This window comes from Passer domesticus, chromosome 4, assembly GCF_036417665.1.
Source record: "Passer domesticus isolate bPasDom1 chromosome 4, bPasDom1.hap1, whole genome shotgun sequence".
Lineage (NCBI taxonomy): Eukaryota > Metazoa > Chordata > Aves > Passeriformes > Passeridae > Passer > Passer domesticus.
In genome coordinates this window covers 76,025,928-76,053,677 of record NC_087477.1, presented here as the reverse complement: position 1 = coordinate 76,053,677, position 27,750 = coordinate 76,025,928, and the positions used below count along the sequence as shown (strand labels likewise).

General features: G+C 45.8%; 1 protein-coding gene and 1 long non-coding RNA gene across 5 annotated transcripts; one reads left to right on the top strand and one right to left on the bottom strand.

The window, feature by feature from the left end:
• The first annotated feature begins 1,254 nt into the window (after nt 1–1,254).
• On the top strand, nt 1,255–25,156 carry LOC135299613 (uncharacterized). The gene is made up of 5 exons (XR_010361574.1): nt 1,255–1,446; nt 3,440–3,570; nt 9,176–13,875; nt 14,034–16,864; nt 18,250–25,156. It is a non-coding gene; the product is annotated as an uncharacterized LOC135299613 (long non-coding RNA).
• LOC135299612 (coiled-coil domain-containing protein 42-like) lies at nt 3,396–8,895 on the bottom strand. 4 transcript variants are annotated; one of them, XM_064418916.1, is made up of 7 exons: nt 7,760–8,892; nt 7,321–7,426; nt 7,093–7,197; nt 6,378–6,575; nt 5,406–5,627; nt 4,988–5,146; nt 3,396–4,581 (listed from the first exon to the last, which is right to left on the bottom strand). In XM_064418916.1, the coding sequence occupies exons 1-7, from the start codon at nt 7,834–7,836 to the stop codon at nt 4,474–4,476; spliced, it is 975 nt and encodes a 324-aa protein (XP_064274986.1). In that variant the 5' UTR covers nt 7,837–8,892; the 3' UTR covers nt 3,396–4,473. The 4 variants fall into 4 exon arrangements, with proteins under 4 accessions (XP_064274986.1, XP_064274987.1, XP_064274989.1 ...); XM_064418917.1 differs by having other exon boundaries at nt 3,396–4,675; nt 7,760–8,890; XM_064418919.1 differs by having other exon boundaries at nt 7,321–7,380; nt 7,760–8,888.
• Nucleotides 25,157–27,750: the final 2,594 nt, after the last annotated feature.

The window sequence follows — 27,750 nt, the reverse complement described above, 5'->3', positions numbered from 1 at the left end:
AGCAGGTGCCTGGCCCCATCTGTTTGCAAAGCCACATTCACAAAATCCAGCCCACATGCACTCAGCATCACTCCAGCCAACACCTCATGCAGTCTCTGTTCTGAGTATTCCTTCCAGCTGCTCCCCCTTCCCCTAAGCTGAAGCATAGCCTTTCTTCTGCCCTTCACAAGGAGCTCTTGGTGCAAACTGGCTCATCAACCAATAACTCTTGCTGCTGGTTGCCCGAGTAGCTGTGGTGCCAAATTGACAGCCAGCTATTGCTGATCCAAGGCATGTCTCTCAGCTAGCCATCAGAGACTTTCAGATAAAGATTTTTCACCCAGTACTCAATGCCAGATGAAGGGTTTGGTTGTTTTATTTATCCTCATTTCAACTACCTAGCCAGGACCACCAAATGACCTTCAGCTGTGATAATGCCACAATAATAGCAGCCTTTGGAACTACACACATCTTAAAAGCAAGGAATGGACACTTAAAATTGACCTATTTTTTTCACACTGCTGTAATCACATATGTATCTCTGTGTGTCTCAACAACAAAATATCAAACCCTAGATGTTTTGAACAATATAGACTATTTCAGTTGGAAGAGACCTTCAACAACATCTAGTTCAAGTGCCTGAGTAATTCAGAGCTAATATGTGATTGGGTGCTTCCTTTTTTCCTTTAAAGCCACTTGAACAAAAATTACAGCACTGTACTCTCTACTACACTCCGATCTTGCAAATACTTCTCTACTACACTCTGATCTTGCAAATACTTCACAGCCAAGCCCAAGAACACTGCAATTCCCATCACCATTGAGCATGTGCTGTGCCCACAGTGGACTGAATTTCACACAATCATAGAATAGTTCGGGTTAGAAGGGACCTTAAAGATCATCTAATTCCAATCCCCAGATATGGGCAGGGACACCTTCCACCAGACCAGGTTGCTCAAGGCTCCATCCAGCCTGGCCTTGAACACTTTCAGGGATGGTACAGCCACAGTTTCTCCAGGCAATCCATTCCAGTGCCTCACTACCCTCACAATAAAGAATTTCTTCTAAAATCTAATCTAAACCTGCTCTCTGTCAGTTTAAAGTCATTCTCCTTTGTCCTATCATGCCACGGCCTTGTCAAAAGCCCCTCTCCAGCTCTCCTGGAGACCCTTTAGGTACTGGAAGATGCTGTAACATCTCCCCAGAACCTTCTCCAGGCTGAACAACCCTAACTGTCTCAGCCTGTCTCCATAGCAGAGGTGTTCCAGCCCTTGGAGCATCTTTGTGACCTCTTTTAGAACTTGCTCCAGCAGCTCCACGTCCTGCTCATGTTGGGGGATACCAGAGCTGGATCCCACCTGAGATCCAGGCGGGAATTCAGCCGAGTGAAGTAGAGGGGAAGAATCAAATTGGACTGCACATTATATTTGTGGACTTAAAAACAGCATTTCGTAGGAACTGTGGAAGGTGAGATCCTGGCAGAGGACAAGCCCAGTGTTCCACATTTAATCCAATATCTGCGGGTGTTGGGGGGGTACAAAAAGAGATGTTTCACCCCAAATGCAGGATGGCCCCCAGGAATCCCAGACCTTTGGGACAGGTACAGGAGTAGCAGGGCACTGGGACCATCCTGCCCTGAAGCCCAGGATGTAACATGAGATAAACATCACATAACCACAGTAATCCTGGGATTACTGGGCTGCACTTGACTGGCTGCAATTCCCCATAACAGTGGAGGATTTGCTGCACACCAGGGTTTGAGCTCCTGATGCAAGAATGACCCCAAGCCAGCCTGGGAACAGCACGATCTGTTGGTCTTTAATTTGTACACAACCCAGTGCCACACAGCACGAGGACGGAGAGTGGATCCCAGGGGCTGCCTGCCCCCATGAGAAAGATCTGCCTTCCTGAGGAATAATCACATGAATATTCTCAGATTTTAAACCAAATTCTAAACAGGAGTCATCCTGTCTCCCTCACACACATCTATCATTCCATTTAATTTTTACTATTTTTTCTTCTGCAAAATATACAGTAAGGCAAAAAAGTTATAGAAAGAGGTTTTCCTTAAGAGACCAGTGCTGTGTCATTTCCTAGATTGCATTCCTTTCTTTCTCTGTCCTATTTCAGAGAAAGCCACTTTCTTATCCCTGCTGCTGCCAACTTCCTACTTACAAGAGAATGAATCCAAAATAAACTCATTAATTCCAGTGAAGATACATTGGAATTGTTTCAATATAACTCCAAGAACAAATTTTCCCTGATACTCCTTAACCACTGTATGGATTCCTGTTATGCACTCAGATTTCAGTTCCAGCCTGTGTCCAGCCCTCTTAGTAGGCCAATTAATGTTGAAAAAACTCAGTTATACAAGAATTTAAAGAAGAAACAAAGGCCTTGCACTGGCTTGTCTCAGTTAACAGTTGGTATTCACCTGAAAGAAAATGTAGAGCTTTTCTTTCCTTCAGGTTTTTAATTTGAAAAGAGGCATTCATTAATTCATTTAAAAAAAAAAAAAAGAGAGAAAAAAATGGAAAAAAGTCCCAAACCACGAAACCAAAACAAACAAAGAAAAAAGATTCTCTATAACAACCTTGGATTTCATCTTTATTTCCTAACTCATGGCAGTGTGATGTGGGGAGATGAAGGCAACTGGACCAGGCTCATGTAAGCATAGTGAAAGAAACATTATTGTTTGAGATATAATTTCTACATTTCTGTATCCTCATTTTAAAAGCATGACTATAAAATGAAAACTTTTCCAAAATAGTTATATTCCCAACTAAGAGGATGTTAATTAAAGGCTTTAATTTGTTGATTTTAACCTTTATAATGAAAATAAATTTTTTAAAAATCAAAGGTAATAATCTACATGACCATTCAATCCAATATAGTCAATTTATATAATTTTGAAATTTCCTGTAAGAATATTCAAGCATGTTTTTAATTTCTGTGTTGGCACAGGGCTCTGAAGACCTCATTTAGTTCTCTTGTGTAAAAGATTAGGTACTGAAATTTGTCCCACTTTTTATTTATGAGCACAATGCACTGCAAAACACACAGGATACCAGCAACAGCTGCATTTCAGCCCCACGTGATCCCTATGGAAATTGGGATTGCTTAGAAGGACATGTACCAACACACAAAGAGGATTTTTTCTTCCTAATTACCCACCCGCATGCGGGAAGGCAGGGTGTGTATATCAGTAAATCTCTGAAGTTTGGAGGAGAGGTAATACCCAGGATTAAAACTGTTAGAGACACGTTATTTCTTGCCATACAATGTGGAAATATCAAAGTTCACACCCTGTTTTTTTGGAAGATCAAACCAAGTGGATGGCAGAACCTGCCTGGCTAAAAAGAGCCAGTTTGGGATTCACGCTCATTCACATGCTCACTACGCTGAAGAACTTGAACTGCTTTTTTAACACCAATTTTTAATTCTTCCAAATTATCTCTAGACCATGACCTAAAAAAGCCAGCAATTGCAAGGACACTGCTCCACGGTGAGGATGGGGAAAGTAGAAACATCCCTCTGAACAAGTCACCACAGTGAGGATGAGGAAGATGGAAACATCTCTCTGAATGAGCGGTGGGTGTTTTGGGACATGCCCTCAAAGCTCATTCCCTGATGCTCCATTTCCAGCCCTGCTCCTCCCAAATCCCACTCAAAGTCTGGGGACAGCTGAGCATCACACACAGCATTTCTGCATTGCACGGTGCAACCCTTCCCCAGTCTCAGAGAGTTTTATTTCCTCTTCTTCCCCCAGCTCAGGACAGAAGAGCAGGGAGCAAGAGCATGTGATCAATGGCCTCTTGCCTCAAAATCTGTAAGCTTATGTCACTGTGGCCTTGGTGCATAAAAAGGATCTCCCCAAAAGACTGTGGAGCCTGACTGACCACCACAGTGTGTCCCCAGAGCCACTGTTAGTCCTCTTGTTTTACATTCATCTTGGTGGCACACATGATGGGCAGCTAAATGCTCAGCTTTGGCTGGTTCATCTGTCACCTATATCCATTCTTCACACTTTCCCTAAGATCTTAGGGGGAAGGTGAGCTTTAGTCCATAACACATGGCTGTGCAGAGAAATCCACATCCATGGAAGCGCTGGGTGTGGTGGTGGGAACTCTCTGAAGCTCTTCTGAAGCACAGTCTCCCCACCTCGTTGTGACGTGTCTCTCAAATATCTAAGAGCTTAGGTTGAGTGGGATGTCCAAATGTGAACATTAGTACTGATCCCTGTTTGAAACCATACTCCTGTCCCAGCCTGCTCTCACAGTCTTGCCAGCCTTGCAGGAACACTGTGTCAGAATTCTAAGGAAGGCCCCCAGTGCTGTCTGGGGTGAAGCTGTGGCATGGAGCTGCTCTGATGTGTCCAATCTTCCCAGGAAATGACGAAACACCTTTATTATTTATTTTAGTCTAGGGTATCTGTAGGGTTCTCTTGTCCTCTTTTCCCTTCTCAACCCACTGAACCTTCACTGGCAGGACAGGTCATGCTGCCACGTCCCTTTTGTCTTCAGAGGTCCAGCAACCCTCTAGTGCTTCTGCATCTCCTGCATAGAACTGGATGTCTTTAAGGTGTTGAATAAACTCCTGTATCTAGGGTGGAAAAGAGAGATGGCAGAGCTCAGGGCAGGGATGGCAACAGGAGTCACAGGGGGGCCTGTTGGCCCTTTCAGATGGCAAATGTCACCTGTCAAACAGAGCAGCAGAAAAAGGCATTTGCCTTGCTGGATCTGTACCACCAGAATGGACTTTTGTGGGTGAGCCTGAGTTCAGGGCAGGGGTGAGTAAACCCAGTGCTGGCCATGGCTTGATCTGCATCCCCTGCCTCAGCCTGCCTGGCTCCCACTCCTGCCCTACCTCCTCAGAAGAGTCAGGTTTGCCTGGTGTGCCCTGCCCCATGCCTGAGAGAGCCCCAGTGAAAAGGAAGGTGTCTGTGGGCTGTCCCCTCCCTTGGGGCAGTGGAGACTCATTACTGCTCCTCCTTCTGGCTTGGCTTTACCATGTTCAGCTGTCTGCAGCTGTTACACTCCAACACATTCCACTCTGCCTGCAGCCGTGTGTTGGTGGACTGGAAAAGGTTGTGGATGGCCAGCTTGATAGTCCACAGCTTCCTGGTTTTCTTGGAAGTCCTGTCCTGGATGTCAGCCCAATGAGCCTCCTGGAGGAGAGGGCACATGCAGCATGGGTCATGCTTCAGCACCAGAAGAGGCTTGGAGACCCTAAATTCCATACTCCAGACTGGTCTGCCATTCTTCCTTCTCCAACATCATGGAGGGGGATGAAATTAGGAATCTCTTCCAGTCCCAGAGACTGTTCCTGGACTCTGCTGTGACCCCATTGCTGAAAGATGAGCCCTCAGCCAGCCTAGACAGAGCCAGGCTTGGAGATCTTCCCCTGCCCACCCCAGAATTCCTTACCCAGAGGGGGATGTCACTTTGAGCCTGATAAAAACGTAGTTTGAGCTGCACCAGCTCATTTTTGTACTGAAGCATCTCAGCTCCTTTCTGTGCTTTGTACTGCTCCAGGAACATGTTGTCCTGCTCAGTCAGTTGCTTGTGCCCCTGTTGTGACTGCAGAAGGTCCTTCCGTGTCCTCACCAGCAACTTGTACTCTGCAGTGACTTCTGAGATGTCCTCAAACTGCAGCACAGGGATCCTGATGTTAGTGACTCTCTGCCCTTCCCTCAGCAGCTTGCAGCTCTCATGTCATTTGGCACCCTGCCCTTACCTGGGCCGATGCCTCTCCCTCCTGAAAGATCTTCCCACCTTCCCCAGCCCTAACTGTTCTGGGATTCTGTCCTTCTCCATGAGACTATTGCCCCAACTAGTTCCTGAGCATTGCCACATTCCCACTGTGCCATCCCCACAGCAAGGGGATGTACTGCACCTTCTCCCCAGGTGAGCAGTGCTCTGATAAACCACAAAGAGCAACTGCAGCATCCAGAGCCACATCCCCAGGACTTGGGAGGCCACAGCTGGGGTGGTTGGAGTATGAGTGATGTCCTGACATTCTCAAGACAGAGGACAGCTTTTTGGCAACTGCCTGGGGACACTTTCTGGGCAGATTTTCATTTCTCCCAAACAATTCATCTGACCTGAAACAGTGTCACAAAGGTGTCCCTATTCCCCCCCCCTCAGCCCTGAGCTTTCTCTCCTTCTGACGGTTTTTCTTTGCTTTTCTCAATCTTCCACTTGCTGTTCTGATTCTCCTACTGTAACTCTGCTCCCTGTGGCTCACCTTGATTGCAGGTTGGTTTTTCCATCCCATCTGAGGTCTCTGCATTTGAGCAAGTGTCCAGTGTCCTGGACTTGCCCCATCTTTTCTAGTTTTAGCATTTATCTAAGGCACTCCCCAAGGCTGTAATCTGTCTCGCTTGTCCCCAAACTCACCTGTGAGACCTCCACCACATCCTCGAGGTATTTCTTGAAGATGGAGTACTTCTGCACTTTTTTGTAGAGTTTCCGGTGTTTTTTTCTGAGGGTTTCCAGTTCCATCTTGGCTCTCAAAAGCTCACAATCCTTTTTAATCTTCTCCTCTCTCCGTATATTGTTTATCTTCAGAGCCTGGATCCGTAACTCTTCATTTTTCTGGTGGTTTTCCCCGGCAGCACATACAGAGAGAGGGAAGGGAAGGCAAGGTAAGATGGAGCTGGATTACTTACCAACAGTGGTAGACATATCTTCAGAGAGGAGAGACCAACACTGGACCACCCTGGGAACATTTCCTCTCCCTGTTTCACAGGGCCATCCTTCTTGCATTGACCCTTTGGTCCTGGAGACCAGTACCTGGGATGGCAGTCTGAATTTCAGACCTGCTTGGATCTACACCCTGGAGACATCTGGGTGTCAGCAGTGGGGACAAGGCCAACACCTTTCCTGGGGGACATTTTGGGCCTGCAGGAGATCTCACTGGTACAGGACAAGTTCTTTTCCACCCAAGACCTATCAGGGCTTCCCATATCTGTGGTACAAAACCTTGCCCTGCCAGTCCTGTTCCTCACAGCTCTATTCTCAACAGGAGGCTTGAACAGGAGTGCAGGCCCAAGAGCCTCTTCCCCAAGGGAGGGAAGGAGCTGGTGGTGCAGCTCCAGGTCATCAGGTGTACCTGCACAGTCCTTCCAGACCTCTCCACACGGGCTTTCAGCTGGGCCCTCTTGGCGTGCAGGTCCCTCCATCGGTCAGCGATGGCTTTCATCTTCTCCCTGAAGGCCTGGCAGCACCAGAGCGAGGGCAACATGTCTGCCTGTGCCCAAAATTTGTCACCCGCCTCCCAAAAAGCCTCCAAAAAACCACAAGCCATCCCAATGTGCCAGCACTCACCCATCTTTCTCACCTCTTCCTTCTCTACCATGGCCTTTTCCATCTCTCGGGCTTCTTTCTTCTTCTTCAAGAGCTGAATAAATGAAGATTGGGAGTCTTCCTCTCTCTCTCTGAGTTCCCTGCCACAGGAGTTTTCCTTGAGGCTACACACTGAATCAAGTTCCTTGGCAGGGTGTTGGATTGCCCTGGATTTAGGACTGTGTCCTGGGTAGGGTGATGGGGCAGAGCCCCCAGCATCATCTCAGATCCCCTCTGCAGCATGGCATTCCCACCCTCCCCACAGGCATCCCCCTGGCAGAGCAAAGGGGTGTTAGGGAGGAACAGAGCTGGGGAAGGGGGTGCAAGAGGAGGCAGAAGTGATGGACATAAGGATGGGAGCTTCCCATGGTGAGGGACAGAGGGATGGAGAAGGCTGGAGAAAAGCATGCAGGCTGGTGGAAGAACCCCCTCACCTGAGGAAGGAAGGGAGCTCCACCTTGCACATCCTGAGGAAATGGGCTGACATCTCTTGTTTTCTCCAGGTCTCCATTGCTCCAGCCACCAGCAGGAAACAGAGAGCCCAGGTCCTGCTAGCACTGCTCCTTTCCCAGCTCAGCTCAGGGCTGCCCCTCACCCTGAGGGCTCAGTGGGGAGGCACCAGGCAGGGGATGAGCCTGGGAGCCTCTTGCCTCTGCTTTCCTGACACCTTCCTTGACCTACGGCCTCTGCAGCCCCGTGGCTACTCCAGCCCTGCAGAGAGGCCCTGTGGCTACTCCAACCTCTGTGAATGTTTACTTGGCAACTTAATAGTTGCTGGGCAACAGAATGTTCACTCAGAGTCAGGGGGACTGACCACTCTGTCCAGGACCAGGAGTTATTTAATTCCCTTTCTCACATTCCTTCTTGTTCTTCCTCTGCAATAATTTTACCTCTGCTGGGTGTTTCAGTGCCCCTGACAGCCACATCCCACTGTCCCAGCCCTCAGGGCACAGGGCTTGTTCCTTCTCTCCCCAACACCAGATGGAAACACCATTTACAGGCACATCCTTGGGGATGTTTGACCCCTGTACTGCCATGGTGTAGAGCCCTTCCCTCACAGCTCAGCTCACTGAGATCAGCTGCACAGCATTTTCCCCCTCCTAAGCAAAAACATCTCCTGGGCCCATCCTCTGTTGGGCCTGGCAGCTCCTGTGCATGGATCTAAAAGCAGCAGCTGCTCGCTTCATGAGACCAACAAATTTCTCCTGCCTGCTCCCTAATGGGTTATTTCAATCCTCCTAATCAACCAGTGGCAAACTGTCACTCCCTGAGGCTGGTTTTCAGTTTCCTACTTGCCTTCTTCCCCTTCCTGAAGCCCCGGCCTTCCTGCAGGAGGGCGCCCAAGCTTCGGTGTGTTGGTGCTGCCTGCCATGAACCAGGCACATGGAAACAGCCAAATTAAACTGATTTAATGACTCCAGCAGCAAAAGCACCAGGGCCATGTGCACGTGCTTCACTTTCAGAGTCTAACAAGGAGAATGTCTCTTCCATTCAAAGGAATTTTTTCTCCTGTTAGTTATGATAAAAGCTCAACCTGGAGATGAGCTACAGAGATTGGGCTGAATACTTGAAGGGCTGATAGTCAGATTAGAGGACTTGCTTCAGCTGGGAGGAACCTGGGAGGAACCTGGGAGGAACCAGCACAAACAGACTCCATCAGCCTGTCCTGCAACCTCCTCTTGGTGGTTTTACTCTCACTCCCAGGGCAACATCTCTGCCTCCACCAAGATTTGCTCCAGTGACAGGAAAAGATATGTTTGAGGAGAGAAGATATAAGAACAACTGTGGACATCATCTGGACTCCAACACTCTCTACTAGAAGTGCAGTTTCTAACCATTTTTTGCACTAGGGTTGTGGAGTCCAGAAGAGGAAAATTCAGTCTTGGGAGTCTTCAGAAATACTACAGGCTAAAGACCACACACCAGCATGCTGTGAAGACAACTGTAGCTCCAGCCTCAGTATGGATGACTGGTAGGAATGGTGGTGTCAAGAAACTTTGACCAGTGTCAGATTTTTTTTTTAATTTAGAAGTCTATAAACCTTCTCTTCTGCCTCCAAAACACCACTTTTTTCTATCTTACCCTTGCAAGCAACCAGCAAAATTAAAAGGTATTGAAGAGACACAGAACATGACTGAGCTGCTGGTGTGGAGCCTGGGCTGTGGACATGGGGGCCACTGGAATAGGATGTCCCATGCCACCACTGGCTTTGCAAATTCCCTAAACATCAGCTTGTCAGTTTGCTGATCACATCTGTCCCACAGCTATTGGATCCACACACTTACCCCTGAGCTAAAGAAACTGCCCTGTGCAGCACCCCAGGGTACCCTCAAAGGACATTTTCCAATTTAAGAAAAAACTTACTCCATGTTAAAAGCAAACAAGCAGCATCCCACAAGATGCCCACAGAACCTCAGCCTATTTTATTATCTTCCTAACAATTTTGTCTGCTCTGGATAAATAAAAGCTCTCCTGACATGTGAAAAGGTACCTGAATGGAGAGAGCAGGTTGTTCCAAGGACCAGCTGGTCCCCCAAGTCCTAGTTCTCTTTCCCACGCCCTCCAGCATCTCACTGAGAAACTTCCCCAACTGGGACACAGTCTGCTCTGCCAGGGGCTGCAGGAGAAGCTGCTCACTGCAGGTGGAGGCACGTCAGGAAAACTGCCAAGCAAGGCATTAAGCAATGACCAACAAGCAAACAAGAGTGCAAAATGCCCACCAGCTGCAGCAGGAGCAGTGTGGAGGAGCCAGCTAATATCCTACAGCTGCTGTGTGTTGCAGTAACACCATCTCCTCCTCGGCTTTCCTCTGCCCACATCTTTCACCTTCATGGGGCTGTGGCTGGGATTTGGAAATCCAGGAGGTAGGAGTTCTGCCTTGGTTTGCCCTGGTGTGCTATCACAGGCCCCTGGGAATATTTGCCCACAAACAATGACCAGTTACCCTCTCCTGACCCAACTCATGGCTGGCAGGCAGGATGACAACACATCACCTGCAGTAGCTCTTGCCATCACAGCCCCTTTCTGTAGCCAAAATCTCAGCACTGGCAGAGACAATGAAAGGAAATCAAGCTCACACATTCCATACACATGGTCAAACAGCCTGGGGCACCACGCCATGGAGGAACAGGCATGGGGACAGGCTGAGGGGCCACAACTCTGCTGTGCACACCAGCCCATCCTCATGCTGGGACCTCCAAGGAAAACCAGTCTGAAATGGGGCAAACCAGGGCCTTCCTTAGTTTGAGTCCTGCTAAAGAGCAGATTGAGCCAGATTCAGTTGTTTCTGCCATCTCTTCTCCACACCTTTTTTGGGAGGCACATGGATACTTCTAGGGCAGAGAAGAGCCCATGGAGTTTGGGACTTGCTGTTGACCCTGCTTGGAGCTGGAAGTCAGAATGAAAAACTCCCGAGATCCCTTCCAGCAGGTCCCCTAAATTATCCTACAATTCTGATAACACCCCATTAGTCTTCCACCCCATACTCTGCCACCCTTGGCAGGAAAAGCCCACCCCAGTGAGGAGAGGGGCACTTGGCAGCCCTTTCCCCACAGTCTGGGCATATGAGGCAGGACTTTCCTCTCAACCCCTGCTACTTCTAGTCTCATGAATTTTTATCAAACACTAATGATTTAATTTCTTCTTACATATGTAGAACCTTGCCATGAGTCTGAGCTTTTTGGGAGGATTGTTTTGTTGTTTGTTTTTTTTTTACTTTATAATAATTTTAATTTTACAGGTTCATAAATCAACTCTTCTTCCTTGCTCTGCCCCACACCTCCTGTCTGGGTGTGGCTCTAAACAAATGAGACCCTTGAATGAAAATTCACTTTTTTTTTTTTTTTTTTTTTTAATTTCTTCAAGAATTGCTCATGTCTCCTCAGCCTCAAATATTTCATGCAGGTTGTGCCATGTATTTCACAAGCTAAGCCAAGCAAAACACCGCCTTCCATATACACAGCAAAAAAATGTTTTTCAGGCTCAAAGCATTTCTGTCTTTGGCAGAATCTTTTCTCAAAGCATACCAAAGAAAAAGTATGGAAATGAAATACAAAGAGTGGTTAAAATAATATTTTGGGTAGAGATGAGCCCAAACCAAACCCCAGATTAGAAAGCCAGATACCCCCCTAGATACCATGCCTAAAATGAGGAGGTTTGTTGTGATACTTGGAGAACGACTGGAAAGCATTGCAGGTCTCCCACCAAGCTTAATTTCCTAATTGAACTCATAAAAGACTTAACCCCTACCAGTCCTCACAGCTAACACAGATCCTTTTATATTTATACCATAGATTATATTTACCCAGGCTGGCCCTGTGTGGATTAGATGTGGGTGGATGGGCAGATGGGGGTCTGGCATGGCAGAGAGGATCCACAAGGCAAAGGGGCTCTGCTGAACCTGGGCAGGGGACCCAAAGCTTCCCTGGATTTCAGTGTGGTTATTTCTGCTATTTGGATCCAGCCCTTCACTGACGTGGGCACAAACTGTGGTGTAATTTGGGGTTTCAGACCCAGTATTTAGGACTGGATCCAAAACTAGAATGGAAGAAATTTGGGAAAGAGGCTTTTAAGAGTTTAATTTGAAACAGAAAACCCATGAAACTATTTTTGCCCTGGTCTTTAATTGAACTATTTTTTTAATCCCCTAGTATGCCTGGACTCTTCAGGCATCCAGCAGCAATGTCTCAGTATTAAATAGGACACTTTATAGGAGTGATGAATGACTGACAAACGCAGCTCCCTGTGAACCTGCTGTTCTGGAGAGGTGCACAAACAGCACGTTACAGCTCCGTGTGTGCACTCAGCAGCAGCCACAAGGAAAGCTGACTTTAAGGAAAGCCTATCTTAGCAGCAGATTTCAAGAGAATAATTACACCTACTGATCTATAAACTCTCTCAGAATCTGATAATGCAAGTATTAGAGGCATCTTTACTTTCTGTATCCCAACAGAAAGTCCATGTATGTGACTGTAAATAGGACAGTTTAATAAAGTGTATTTTACTCTCTAGTTTAATATTTTTATAAATCTTAAAATAACCGTAAAAATATTTGTCTTAGTACTCGACAGGATTTGGGCTTGTTTTTCTATCAATTTAGTGGTTGTAACACAGGTCTTAAAATAGAGGGGGAGGGAGAGTGTTGTTTTGCTCCAGAAGCTGAGTGTATACCCAGCACATCAGCCCCGTTGTACAGAGCTCCTGCCACCATGAGCCAAAACCATCCCAGCTCCCTCCCAGATAAGGAAGGACAAGTCCTGGGCTCTGGCCACTGCTCTGTTCCATCCTATACTGTGCCAGGGCTGCTCCTGTCTGGTACCCACAGCACAGGCATGTGCCCAAATCCTCCCCCATCTTCAATAAGCCAGGTAGCTGCACCTCTGTTCCTAAAACAAGGACAGGATTTGGCTAAAATGCTGAATACTCAGTGGCATGAAGGGTCCACAGTGCAGGAGGAAGAACTTATTAATTTTTTTTTAATGTGAAATATCATGTTTTTTGTGTTTCAAGTTGTTGAATCGTTGCCTATCACAGCTTGACATTTGTTGGCTGCAGGGCTCACGTCCCACCTCTAAAGCATACAGCTCACCCAGCACAATCCCAGCTCTGCCCAACAGTGGTGCCAGCATCTCCCTGCTCCCCTCACCAGATTCTTGCTGCCACTGATGCACAGGGACAGATTTCTGTTCCTCTCAGCCTTCCCAAGCAGTTTTGGGAGCTGCAGGCATCCAGGCTCAAAAGCAAACTCTGGAAGGTAGTTTAGTAGCAGAGAATGCTCCTGGACTCCATCAGCAACATCCTCAGACTCAGTCACCTTTCAAAAAGACAAACTCCATGAACACTGCTCTCATATACATACATGCACACACAAAAACTGTTATTAGCTTAATAGGGTGAGTATCAAAATGCAACAATAAATTATCTGACATCTTTATTGCTTAGAATGACAGATTCAAACAAAGCTAACCCTTTAATTATGTTTATATAATGTAATTTGGCAGAAGTCATAAAGCACCCCTTTGGCAATGCCAGATTAAATATTTTACATTTGCTTGGGCAGCACATTACAAGACTGGAAGCGGTATTTCTGCCCAGTGCTCTGGAGCAGTGACTGCAACAGCGTGGGTAAGAACAAGGGCACAGAGGTTCTGGTCCTGAGATCAAGGACCCCAACCCCCTATCCCACTTTGTAGAGCTCCCCTTCCCACCCTCCCATCCAGGAGAATGACACCACTGACATTTGCCAAGACCAAAACAAAAGGCCCTGCTGATGCTAAGGGCACCAGTGGTACCTCTGTTTTTGATGGTGAGGTTTCCTGGGCCCTCACCTCTCTGCCCACTGCAGCTTCTCTGAGTCCTCCTTCTGTGTACAACAGGAGAAGGGGACCCACTTATGCCACAAATATTTTGGCTAATGGTCCTTCATGCCTGGGATTTCAGAGAGAGGATGAAGCACCATGAGCTGTTCTGCAACACAGGACAGGGAACACTCTCAATGTCCAGATTCCCAGAGCCCATTTTCCCATCACTCCTGAGAACCTTCCCAAGAAAAGTGAGTTCCCACACCAGGCTTGGTGTCTGGGTTCCTCTGTAGGAAACTCCCCAAAGATCCCACATTTCAAGCTCCATGGCTCTGTTCTCCACTGGGGAACTAGAAATGCTTGTTGCCTGTTTCAAAAGGATGCAAATAAACACAGCCCTTCCTCCCAGAACAGGTCCCATGGAGCTGCCCCTCCACTGCCAGCAGATCAGGAACGTCGATGGAGATGAATTTAGAACAAAGCCTCTCAAGATCCAGGACAGCCACTTTGCTGGCAACAGACTGGTTCCCCTTCCCAAGGGATTTTCCATGAGTCACCACCACCATGCTGGGAATCTCAGCTCACTCTCAGCCCTCTGAAATCCACATGCCTGCTCTGACCATGGCCACCTACTCCAACATATCTAAATTCCCCACTGCCAAGGACCACCTCAGCCTTAAGGGTCTTCTAGAGACCCTCTAGTGTCTCTAGACCCCTCCTCTGACTTGGTTCTGCTGCTACAGTGGTAGCACAACATTGATTTTCATAAGCAATTACAGCACAGTAGAATCCAGTGCAGGGAGAACGTGGTTGTGTCTTTCTGCAGCCAGTGGGATGGAAAGCTGCATTCACAGTGTGCTGGAGCAGCCAGAATAAACTTACTGTTGCCCTACTTTGCTTAAGTTCAGACTATTTCACACACATGTTGCCCAGCATACTCTTTGTATAATGTAAAGTAGGTATCAGTTTCAACTGCTCACTATGAACATCAATTTGGATGCTGTAAAGAGGTGCCTAAACCTCTCTTCACTGTTATAATTAAGTGATGTTTGTGAAGAGATCAATAATCAATGAGGATACAGGACAGGCAACAGGAACTTTAACTTCTTCAGTAACATGTAGAGCCAGATGGTACAAAGATTCACAATTAAAATAAAAAACCAAAAAGCCAACCTAAAAATAATTGAAGTGGTCCACAAAACACTGCTTAATATACAATTCATGGCAGAACTTTGCCTAACATAAAGAGATGAGACCTTTGGAGCACTAAGCAGAGCAATTTACAATTTCTGCAGTATGTCATGTTTGCATCAAACTTTTAATTACAGAATTAATAAATCCATCCAAAATTTCTTTGGTTTCTTCAAAGACAGACTTGACTGTTTTGCCAAAGCACTTTCCCTTTTTTGCCTTCATATAAATTACAGCCTGCAAAAAAATAAGTCAATTAAGAGAGAGTAGGCATTATGAAATACTTCCCTTTGCACAAGTACACAGGCTTGCAAATCTCATTGAAATTCTGTCGACTTGCATTGCCCACACAACTTGCAATCTTAGCGAAAGCCACACAAAAGGCTTCCCTCCCCATTGTTTACAGGAGCGTTTTGGGAACGGGGCATATATTGCAGGAAGGGAAACAGAGACAGGAGTGAAATGTAGTTTGTTGAGCTAATAAAACAGCAAGCCTTCCACTTGTTTCCTCAGTCCTATAGAGCCGTTCCTGTTGAAGACTTACACGCTCCACTGTTCGCAGAGCTGGTGACAAGCATTTTCACTGCTGACTGGTAAAGCTTGTGGGCTGGTCGTGTTTTAACTATGAGAATGTTTCCCAGCCATTATTAATGGCAATGGCTTAATTAATTATTTAAGAGGCTGATTGATATATGACAACAAAGGGGCAGAAAGCCCTGAAGGGACCTGCTGTACCTAACTAGCTAAACTCCTCAAGAGATTACAGCAACCCCAGAAAAACATGAAATTCATCTAAATTCAGGGGATTCTGAAGTTTGCGAGGCATTTGGCCAAAAGCAATCCAAATATTTTCATATTCCTTTACATAAAGTTACCAGTACTGCCTAATTACATGAGTAATAAGAGACAACAAAGTCTCCTTCTCCCACATTCAGAACACTCTTTCATGCAGCAAGGAACGGTATATATTAAATAATTAAGACGGACATCAATGAAAGCAAGAAGGGGCATGAGCTTGGAAAATCTGCCAAACCATTGGGGCTTCTGGCAGAACACCCTGAATGTCTGGGATCTACTTATTCAAATGTGGGCATCAAACTTTTCCAGGGAGACAGCCCACGCAGGTCAGCAGTCACACTAGACCACAGGACAGCAGCTGCCTCCTGCTGCCCTTGCAGGTGAACTTCCCACTTCAGCTCCAAGACAGCTGTGGCAGAGAAACTGAACACAGATGAGACAAACTCTCTAACAAATAGCTCAGAAAAAAGGTACCAGAGATTCCCAGGCTCATGTCCCAGGAAGTAGGGTTGCTCCTGCCATTTCTAGGGGGGCTACAGACCATTTCTGAAGACACAGCTATATACAGATGGGAAGAAAAGCCCAGGTGTGCAGGAGTTCATTGTTTCCCCCTACCCCAAATATTCAGATGAAGTGAGCAAGGAAAATCTAACTTTACTTGGTTAGTGACCTCAGACCATCATGACTGCAGCTGTGTAATGCTGCTCCAACAATTTGCAATGCCAATTCTCTGAAACCCACCGAAGGTAAAGGATGCCTTCTGTTCAGCAGAAAGGACTGTGTCAGCTCCAAACTGCCTTTCTTGCCACTTAGAAATCCTAGTTTAGTCCTTCACTGTTTTCAGTTTACTCCTTCACTTTGCTCCTGTTGAGGAGGAAAGAGAGAAGAGATAAAGAGTTAAATCTAGATCTTCAATAGGACAGTGATAATTTGCAAGAGAGGATAATGCCACCAACAGGTGAACTCAGGTTTTTTCTGATTTACACCAGGGATGAGATTCACCATCAGCAGGTGCTCTCCTCAATAACCAGGTGCCTTCAGTGTGGTTTATTTCTGAGCCCCACATTTACACCAGAGTAACAGGAGAAAGTGTCTTCTTCTGTGAAAACTCATCTTTATTTGGTTGTGTACGTGGGGACTGGGTGAAGTCGTGAAGGTTTTCAGGAGAAGAACCAAGAAAATAAGTTCTCTTTTCCACAAGAAGATCCTTTCCACAGAAGCAAGACTTTGAACATAGTCCCAGATAAGAAGGTGTGTTGAATTCTGCAGCTGAGCTGGTGGAGGTCACAGGAGGGAACTGGGCCACTTCTTTGGGCTGTGCAATCCCTTCCCTGAGCACTCACATACCACCCTGGTCTTCCAATGCAGCCTCAGCAGAAAGACCTCCCATGCAGCAGTACTCAGAGCTCAGTGTCTGAACAAACTTATATTTTCTTTGTTCAGTCCTCAACTCAATCAAACCTCCCTTCCCCTTCCCTTTCTTCACTAACTCACACCGTGTGCCCAGCTGGTCTGGCTCAGGGCACTCCCAGGTGGGTGGTCACCCCCTGGCTCAGGCAGTGGTTTGCTCCCTTGCCTGCAGCCATGCCCAGCCTCAGCAGCTCTCTGACTATCAGGAAATTTGCAAACCAGAGAATTGTAGGACCTCTCCAGGGAAAGCACTTCTGGCACACCCACACACTCTTTACGCAGCTGGAATTAAAATCAGGTTTTCTTTCCCTCTCTGGGTGAAGCAGAGTAAATCATCACTTCCCTGGTAAGCACAGAGCCTGGGCCAGCAGTGTCCAGCAATGAGCCCTAGTGACAGGGATTTGTACCCACAGCAGTGAAAGATCTCCTTTCACTGGCAGTGTGTTTTAGCCTGTTCCTTCTTCCCCCACCCATGCAAGTTTTCTGCTTATAACAATTAATTGCTTCATTGCTGAAGGCAGCATTTAATCCCACATGCATAAATTCTCACGTACAGCGATGTGATCAGTGAGGCTTGTGGGATTAAGTCCTTGGGTCCACCAAAAATTTTCACAGGAGTGTAATTATAATCAGACATGCAGCTACATGAGTGTTTCAAGAGAAGCTCATGTGCAGTTGCTTGTGATTTGTTGCAGATTTTAAAATCAGAAAAATTGTTCAGGATCAAGATGAGATGCCTGGGCAGACATGCACAGAATAAAAGTTTTTAGAGAAATCACTTTTAGGGATTCTCATGTTGGTCCTTTATCTAGTATGTCTTCAGACCCCAGCTCCTTTCTGAAGAAGTGCCTTTCCTCCACCAGGCTTTGCTTTCCTGCTTTCCTGACCTGAGCCCCTCCTGCCACCTCCTACACCAGTCCCAAACTTGAAGATTCGGCCAAAGATGCTAAAACTTTTATCTGTACATCTCACTGTTTTTCTGTTTTTTTCCTTGAAGCCCAAAGGGCAAATAAGCACAAACATGAATTTAAGGCTTTATTAATGGCATGTGTGTTCAACTGAGACAACCCATCCATGCTAAAATTGGGAGGTAAAGATCTTCGTGTTATCTCTGAGATGACCTGCCTGGGACAGGGCTTCCTGTGGCTCAAGAAACAGCTTTTTGTCCTCTCCTGAGGGCACATATCCCACACACTTTGTTCAGATCCCTTCTGATCCCTCTGCAGCTCTGGTGATACCCCAGCCTGAGGCAGCTCACTGCTAACTACAGCCCAAACAGAAGACAGTCATGGCAGGAGGGATTGCACAGGAGGAAATCCCACCAACGACCTAGAGCTTTTCATACCAAGACCACTGAAGAAACCACTCATGAAATATGTGTTTCTCACAGCAGAACCTTTTGCAAAACCTCTTCAGCCAGTCACTGTCCCTTGCTGCCCTCTGCATCCCCAGCAGCTCCTCCTCACCCACTACCCAGCTCTGCCACCAAAAACTTCCACATTAAACTTCCCACATCACTGTCACAACTCCTGTGCTTACAAGAACCTGGCAGTGCCAGCCCACACTGTGCCTGGCCGGGTGCCTAATGCCCAAGTAACCTCCCAAATGCTTTTGATCTATGCTTGCAGATGCTTTAGAGCAGTTGCCTGTAAAGGCTGCTTTGCAGAATCAGCCCTGACTGCACCCCTGGGGCTCTGGGGTTTGGAGCAGAGCTTTCTCCAGGTGAACCCACTGGGGATTGCTGGATGGATGAGACATTTCAGCTGGGTAGAGCTCCACTCTCTCTGCTGCAGAGAGCTGCAGCTCTGGTGAACCCTTCCTGAGACCTGTGGCTATTGCTCTGGGCTGTTCTTCAGCTTCACAGCAGGAATCAGACCTGTGGGGTCACTCTTTCCCCCTAACCCTGGAGTTGGACCATCAGATATAAGCCGTGGACTCTGCAGTCTTTGTTCTGGTTCCCTTCATGAGGTCTCAAAAATAATCAGCTGCACCAAGTTATGCAAAAATCTCACTAATTGATGAGCTACTGCAAGTGGTGAATTCCAGGTAAGACAGACCTGAGAGGGGGCTGTAGTGAGATGGGTGTTGGTCTCTTCCCTCAGGTAACAAGAGACATGATGAGAGAAAATGGCCTCAGGTTGTGCCAGGGGAGATTTAGATCAGAGATTAGGAAAAAATGTCTTCACGGAAAGACTTGTCAAACATTGGAACAGGCTGTCCAGGGAGTGCTGGAGTCACTGTCCCTGGAAGCATTCAAAAAGCATTTAATGTGGTACTTGGGAGCCTGTGTGCTCAGCCAGCTGCAGATGGAATGAAACTACAATGGGAATAAAGAGAAACCTCCGTCCATCACACAGATTTTGCCCTCTGCTGATGGTATCACCAGCAGCCTGTTTAATGGGCTATGGGTAAAATCTTTAAATCAGACAAGGAGCCAACTAAGTCTGATTTACTAGCAAGCAATTTGCTTAATGAAACAGAGTGCCAAAGCAGGAAATATTAATTCTTCTTACTAGAAACACAATACTAATTAAAACAATTGTAATGAAAAAGGAAAACATATTTAATGTTTCTCCATCAGTCTGAAAATAATTTATCATTTGGATGCTTTTAGAAATATTTGCTCCCTTCAGACCATGCTGGGTTTTGAATGAAAATGGACTGAGATAATCAGTATTTAAACCTCTACAAAGAAGGTTTCATTCCAAACCCACAAAAATACACTTAAATATCACCTCTCCAGTTATGCACTACATGAAAATTTTGCTTTCTTAAAAATGGAATTATTTATTTCTTTGCTGAGTGGCAGCTGCTTGCACAGTTGATTCTACTGAGAATTTATGCCTGGTGCAGGCAGAGGAAAGGAGCCTGGAATTAACCTCTTGCTCTCTGCTACTGGTAATTACCTTTGCCACAGAGTAGAGAGCACCAGGAGCAGAGAATCCAGGCAGGACCCTGCCATCAGCAGCAATGGAATAAATCAAGATGTGACAGCATGAAGGGACAAATAAATCACCAGGAGAGAGGTGACATGGGGAAGGACAAGAGCTATCAGCAATACAAGCAGATGGGTTTGTGGCAAACACCAGCTAAGGAGGAGCTGCTTTGGTTGGCATCAGTAGAACATCTGGAGTTGGGCTGTGCTTTGAGGACAGGAAAAATGAGACACAGAGAAATAACTTTGAGTTCCCAATACCTCTGAGGGAGCAAGACACCCTGTCCTTGTGCAGGGTCTTGTCTAAGCAAGAGAGGCTAGAGACAGTTCAAAGGCATCCCAGATCTTCCTCTTCTGACACAGGAATTTACTTCATCCTTTACCTTTCACATATATCAGAAACATTTATACAAAAAAAAAAAAAAAAACAAAAAAACAAAAAAAAACCCAAACAACTTATTTTTGAGCTTCTGCTGTACTTTTTGAAGAGAAAAAGAAGTCTGCATTCAGATGCATTACAGATATTAATAAGGAAATGTCCAAAGAGAAACTACTTGCTTGGGAAGTAACATAGAGAAGGGCTCTTCCAACTTAAAACAATAGTGTGTGGGGGAAATAAAGAGAAAATCTGCTTTTTTGATGCTTATTTTTTTCTTTTTTTTTTTTTTAATTGGTTGGTAGGTTTTTTTGGTTTGGTTTGATTTGATTTTTTTTTGTTGCTGTTGTTTTATTTTCTTTTGTTTAGAGGAAGAGAGAAGGAAAAGCAGAGAGATTTGGTTGCCGAGGGTATCTCATAGCAGTGGGTGGTAAAGATGCCTCAGTGCTCCCTTGTGACATTTTGGTGAGATGATGTGTTTGGAAGGAAAGTGAAATGAATGAAGCTGCTTCTCAGAAACAATCTCCCAAGGTTTCATCTTTAATCTCTTTCTGTCCATACTGCAATATGAACTCTGTGGAGAAAATCCCAAGGTCAGCACAGTAGCCTTTTGGTGATGCCACAGAGTGTAACCACATCCCAGCCCCACTCAGCAGAAGCATCTCTTTCCTGCAGGATCTGGAGCAGGCTCTGGCTTTACTCTTGTCCTCCTTGCTGCCAAGCCACGATGGAAACACCCACACTGGGCTGCAGGTTTCTCCAGCAGGGAGGACACAAGCACAAGGCTGGGATGTTTTAGCAGGAAGGGGCAACTGCCAGGCAGCTTGGTAGTTAGGGAAGAGAAATCTCTTCTTTGCTGGAAAAAGTGAACATGCACAAATGGGCTTGCTCAGCTCCTCTCCCCTCATCCCACCAAGGCAATAACTGGATAGTTTTTGTACCACCAAGATGTTTGTTTCTGGTTTGGTTTCTTGTCAAGCACTTGAAGACCAGGACACACTTACATGTGGTGAATAGCAAATGCCAATGATCATTGCAAGGATGGAAGCTACATAAAACAGGGGAAGAAGAAACATGGCAATGACTGAGTGAAGAAAAACCATTCAACACCTGGAGGACAACAGGGCCAGGATCCATTTAGAGGCCAACAGGGGGCTAACATTATGTAAAATATAAAACAAAAACAAAAACAAACAAAAAAACACCAAACCAAAAAAACACCAACAAAAAACCAACAAAACCAAACATTGAGTATTTTGGGCAAGATTCTCACTTTGGTTTGTGTGCCACAGCACTATTGAGATCAATAGCTTTTAAAGTCCTAAGCAGCATCCAATGATGTTGTCAGTATTAGGCCTTGAGAAGATTTGTTAATGAGGTATGGCAAGAGAAGGTGCTTTAAATTATCATTATTTTTTCTTGTAACTACTTTGAAGAACCCATCTCTAAGTCACAGAAGTCCTCCTGGAAGCTGGTATGAGCTAAGAACCTTAGAGCCAAAATCACAAGATGCTTCAGAAAACTGCCCGTGAGGGACACAAACTTTCACACTGGAGAATACACCAACCATTAATTATGCTAAAAGAGCATGCAGAGGTAAAGAAATCCATCTCACTGACCTGCTGCCCTGCTCCAGGAAAATATTTCTTACACTCCCTCCAGCTTGCGTTTTGATTTTGTGGAATCAAAATCCTTCCCGACTCCAGCTTTCTGTGCCCTTCCCCCTGGTTCTTTTGGACAGAATTACAAAATGATGGGGTTAATAGAGCACAGAGCAGCTGCAGTCTATTTGGATTTCACTGAAGGACTCGATACTGTCTCCTGAAATCTTATGCTCCAAATTAATTCAAGTTGGCTCGGGCAGGAAAACACTGTCATGCTGACCAGAAGCTGCCTGAGGACTGTAAACAAGGGGCAGTGACAGGCAGCAATGCTCTCCCTCCAGCACCAAGGGGCTGAGAGCTGCCTGCTGCACTTCACCCTCATCAGACATCCAGCAAAAGAAAAGGGGACTCCAGGAGCACTGACAGAAAGACCCAGATGCAGTTAAAACAAAAGGAGGTTGCATCCAATTGAGCAGAGGTCAAAGGAATTAAGAAATGATGGTAAAACAAGTCAGCTTTCCATGGGAAGGGAAGAGGAGGGTTGCATACCTATGCTAGGATAGAAGAGTTCATAGGTGTAACAAAGGGGAAGAACCCAGCAGGCAGCAGTGTTAATACCACTGCAGCTACCCAGCTGCCTGTCTTCATTTTAGGGTGGAATAATTACTGCTCTCTTCCAGAGTGAAATAATTGCTCTGGAGTACACTCCCTCAGTAGGGTTCAGAGGAGAAGCAGCCCCAGAGCAGCTCGCACAAAATAGAATATTCTAAGCAATTTTGCTTGGTAGACAAGACCCAAAATTCAAATAGTTTTGATCCATAGGCAGAAAATCCATGTGGGAGCAAAGAAAAGGAGTTTTGTAGCTGATGCAATCAGCAGTCTGCCCTTCTTGTTGGTGTCAAAATCCGCTGATCCATTCAACTGCTTCTAAAATCTAGGGAATTTTGCTGCCTTAATAGGAGAGGATTTGGTTTAGGCCAGTTCCCTTTCCTTCAAGGGAAAGGAAGGGGTTTTTTTACATGTTCTTATATGATTTGTATGTGTTCATCACACACAGTTTCCAAGTTCTCCAGCAGAAAATAAAACTACAAGAAATTCCCAGGTGTGTCCTGCCTGCTGTTTTCCAGGCCATGTACAACAATCTCACCTTTGGACTTCGTGGTATTTCAGTTTTACAGTATCCCATGTGAAGTCACTCATCCTCCTCCTCCCTGTCTTTTAGGAGAAAACCACTGCTGCACTGGAGGAGCTAGAGACTTTTCCTGATCCTGATTTGAAATATTCACACAATGCAGTGACGGGCAATTCCCAAAGCACCCAGGTGGCCAAGGAAGTAGATTGTTCAAATGGCATTTAAAATGGTTTGGCCAATCAGCCACTGGTGTTCTTCCAATAAGTTGTTAATAAATGAATTCTCAGCTCCATCACCTCCCTGGACTGAGCTGTGTGTCCTGGAGGAGTTTTGGTCACCTTACAGGAGATTGCTCCCATTATTAATTCAAAGACTGAGCTTAAGCCTGTTTGAACTCACTGTAGGAGTAATTCCAGTTTCTCCTTGCCAATCCAAAAGCCTCCCACCCATTCCCTTTGATACCAAGGTAGGAAATTTGGATGAGGCAGAGCTGGGATGCAGAGTAGGGTGGATGGCCCCTGGTGGAAAAAAAGCTACTCTAAAAAGGGCCTGATTTTGAGTTAATTCCAGCTCCATAACCAGCCAGTCACTGGGAATGTGAGACTCAGCCTTCATCTCTTCCTGCCTAATATGAAGCAGATGTCTTCTGTTAATGAACCATTTGCTAATTAGTAACCACTTCATTTTCTTTCCATCAGTTCTCTTCTCTAGCTCAGACACAGAGAGGGCAGGCTGTGTAAATAAGGCAGTTCCCATAGAAATGTACTGCATGTATATGCAATGCAAAGGCACTGAGGCAGGAGGTGAGCAGCACAGTTCCTCTTAAAAGATGGGACACTTGACAGGGATGTGGGATATGTCATTCACCCCTTTGCATGTCTTTTGACTCACCAAGTTGCTTTAGCCTCTGTATTTTGAACTCAAATCCTTGCTCGTGCCTTGTCTGTTCACATCATAAATGCCAAACAAGGGGCATGTCTCCAATTTCAGTGTTTAGTAGAAAAAAACTGTGATATTTTCTACCACCAGGGAGACTATAATAGGGCAAAGCTTCACAGCAGTGACTTTACAACCCCTGTGACTGTGGATATAGATGGTAAAATTCAGGCTCCAGAGATGAAAAAGTTATTCACAGTAAATGTCCCTTTTTCCTGGTGAGGGTTGCAGAGCATCTGGAACAACCCTCAAAGTGACAGGCTGCAGCCCCTGATGTGTTCTGGCACAGGACCCTCATCCCTTTGCTCCCGAGATGCTCCAGTGGGAGTGGAGATCACCCAGCAGCTGGGACACACCACCCAGGACCCCTGAACTTGGGACCTCTGAATTCCAGCCCAAAATGTTGCATCCCAGCATCCCAGTTCAATCAAGAGAGATTATTTTCCTCTGCTCTCTGCATGAATAACATAATGATAGTTATTAATTATTTATAGGAAAGGGATGACATTTAAATTCTGTCTGGGTCCCAGCCATCACATTGCATCTTTCTAATAGTTTCCCAATAGAAACAGATTCCTGCTCTGGCTGCCTTACTCTCCTTTCCCCTTTCCCCTTGATACTAAGGGGTCTTAAAAGCTTAAAAAGCTATAGCCATGCTGATTTTGTAATACTCTGGAACTCTCCTTTTGCATCATCCTAAGGGGGACTTACACTAATGTAATTCTTGGAAATAAATTCTCCCCTCATAAAACACCCCAAACTGTAAACCTTCCAACAAGCTCCTTACATTAAGGCATTTTAAAGTTTTATTTCAGTAATCATCATAATAAACAACTCCAGTCCTTACAGAGCTTTTCATCCCCAAGGATCCCAGAGTGCTTCGAGCCACATCAGCTACAGGCAGGGATGGATCTGCTGCCCAGTGAAAAGGTGGCTGTTCCCAGGGCTCCAGCCAGCTGTGCCATGCTGTGAGAGAGAGCTTTGATGCATCTCTGCAGCTCAGCTGGTGCAGAAGTCCTGTTTGGATGCTCAAACCTTGCCAAAGCAGGAATGGTACATGTCCTCCAGCTCTGCAGCATGAAATGGAACCAGAGTCCAGTAGCTGGTTACCAGGAAACAAGCTATTAATTGGGGGATGTAATAACTAACAGCTGACAGTATCGACCATCCCCTGAGAGGAGAGAGAAAATGGACACAAGTTGCAATGTGTGAAGTCAAATTAAATATACATTTTTTTAAAGTCTCTATAAAGCTGGTTAACCGGGTTGTCCAGAGGGCTCGTGGCATCTTCATCCTGCAGCTGAGTCCTTGAATTCAACTGCATGAAGCCTTGAGCAACCTGGTCTTGCTGGAACCTGCTTTGTGCAGGGCACTGGATGAGAGAGGTCCCCTGGCCTCATCCCAAATTCTTCTCTAGTGTAGTCTGGCGCAATAACTTAAAGCATGAGTGGTGTTGGTTTAAATTAACACATCAACTGCTGAGTTGCAGCAGCTGTCACAGCTGTGAGCTACAGGCCCAGCAACCTCCAGCCGGCACCAGAAACAGCAATGCCTCAAGTTGTGCTAGTGAGAGTCTGTGGAAACCCCACTGCTCTGGTAATTTCACTGAAAATTAAGATGATTGCTCTTGTCTCATCCCAGCAGTTGTTGAGGAGAATGGAGCACCGGGCTCTGTGCAGCAAACATTTCCAAATGTGGGTGTTCCCTGCCTCCAGTCCCGTATTTTCCAGATTAAAGCCATTCCGTGCTGTTCACTCTTCCTCACAGCAACCAACCACTTGTGATCCTCTTCAACCCAGACCCGCTCCAGTTCACTGGGACTAGGGATGAGGAGCAATGCCCAAACCTGCCTTCAACACCCTGTGCTTCAGACCTCATCAACACCCACTGTAGCCACCCCCCCTATCTCATACCCAGCTTTCCCAGGATATGGCCCCAGAGGCTCTTCTGGGGCAGACAAATGGCATCACGCTGTCCCACTTGGATTAGAATCTCCCACAGCCTCCAGATGTTTCCCCATCACGCTGCAGCCTCACCAGCTGCTGCCTCCTCTAGGAATTTGTGTACTGGATCAGACCTTCTTGCTCACATCTTGCTGATGGCAGGTTTGTGGTTATCTCCTGAGCAGTAGCTTTTCCTCCCCACGGAGATTGCACCCCATGCAAGGAATGACACCTGGACCTCAGGTGGAAGACAGCAAGGCAGGGAGACTCTACCACTGCCCGGGGGGTTATTTCAATAGTTAACTTCCAGCTAAGCACTTTTCAGCTCATGCTGATAGCCAGGAGGTTACAGCATGATGTGAAGACTTGGTAGCTCGACAGCAGCTATAGGCAAAATCATTTCATAAACTGATTCTTCCGGGGCTGGGAGCCAGGGAGTGTGGAACTCAATATGGAAGATATCACTGTATTTTTTGTTTATATCATTATGTTTTATATTCTGTTTCATTACAGTCTGAAAATACTTTTTAACCCACTGCTCTCACTGTGATCTGCAGCCACCCAATTGCTTTGTGATTCTCATCCCAAAGAAATCCTCACTAGGATCCAGGCTTGTACTGGACCTAGTTCTTGGGTTTAGTAATTTTTTTATAACCTCTAGGTATCACTGGGAAGCAAACAACCCAACAATCCCTATGGCTGTGAGCCCTTTTTAGCAAACTGCTGCTCTGAACTATTGAGGCAGCATTTAAATCTCTTCTGTAGGGCAGGTAAACCTGAGGCAAACAGTGTGAATATCTGCAGATCAGACAAAAACCCTGGAACCCATTGACTTTGGACAATGGTCTGGCAAGTTCCAGCTCTTCTGCACAGCATTTTCTAAACTGAAGCTATCAGCTCTGTAAAATGAACTGAAAAATCTTGTTATAGTACACATCTAGAAAACAAGTAGGACAGAAAACAAAAGTGGAGAATTAATTGAAGAACAACTCTTTTTTAAAGTTTCATTCCATGTAGCATAAATAGGGAACAGGTCATTTTTAACTTGTAAGATCAGTATGTACAAAAATCACATAAACTTTTAAACTTAAAACATTTCATGGTGATAGGAATGTCATTGCTGTTATCATCATAGCAACTGAACACACACTATTGCTTAACAGAAAGGGGTGGGGGGGGGGAAGAAATTTCCCACCAAAAAGTAATAAAAAGAAAGTTAATACAGAACTTCCAAAAAAAAGATTTTGGACTTCAGCCAGAAAGCTTTTTGCTTGGACCTGGTTAAGTCTTCCTAAGGGAAGCATTATTTTTTGATGCAGAGGCTCAAGTCTCTATTTTTAGAGCACATCATAGTTGATGAGTTTAGCACTTTCACATTTGAACCAACAGTTTATTAATTTTTTTTCAGGCCTTCTGTAACACCACATGGTAGTTTATTCACTTAATAATAATTTTGTAAATTGTCATGCCTGTCATTAAACCAGGTTTACCCCAAATAACCTCTTGCATTTGGCAAGTAAGTCTCAGTTATTCCACATTGTGCATTAACTGTGTGACCTCCTTGTTTCCTCTCAACCCTTCCTGTCCAGTGGAGTGTTCAGCACTGTGATCAGAGGGGTCCTTGTGTGGGAGGGGAGGGGGAGCTGGGTGTGGAGGAGCCCAACAGGCTGGAGAACTGGCTAATGAGAACATCATGAAGTGCCAGACAGGTGAAGGCAAAGCCCATCAGATGGGAGGAATAACCCCATGCACCAGCACATGGTGGTCATTGAGCAGCCAGGCAGAATCTCTGCAGAAAGGA

Coding starts and splice junctions, on each gene's coding strand:
- LOC135299612 (XM_064418916.1), bottom strand. CDS start 7,836: ATGGAGACCTGGAGAAAACAAGAGATGTCAGCCCATTTCCTCAGGATG. Junction 7,427..7,759: donor GAGCTCCCTTCCTTCCTCAG/GTGAGGGGGTTC, acceptor CTCCTGTGGCAG/GGAACTCAGAGAGAGAGAGG. Junction 4,582..4,987: donor GCTGCAGACAGCTGAACATG/GTAAAGCCAAGC, acceptor TTTCCACCCTAG/ATACAGGAGTTTATTCAACA.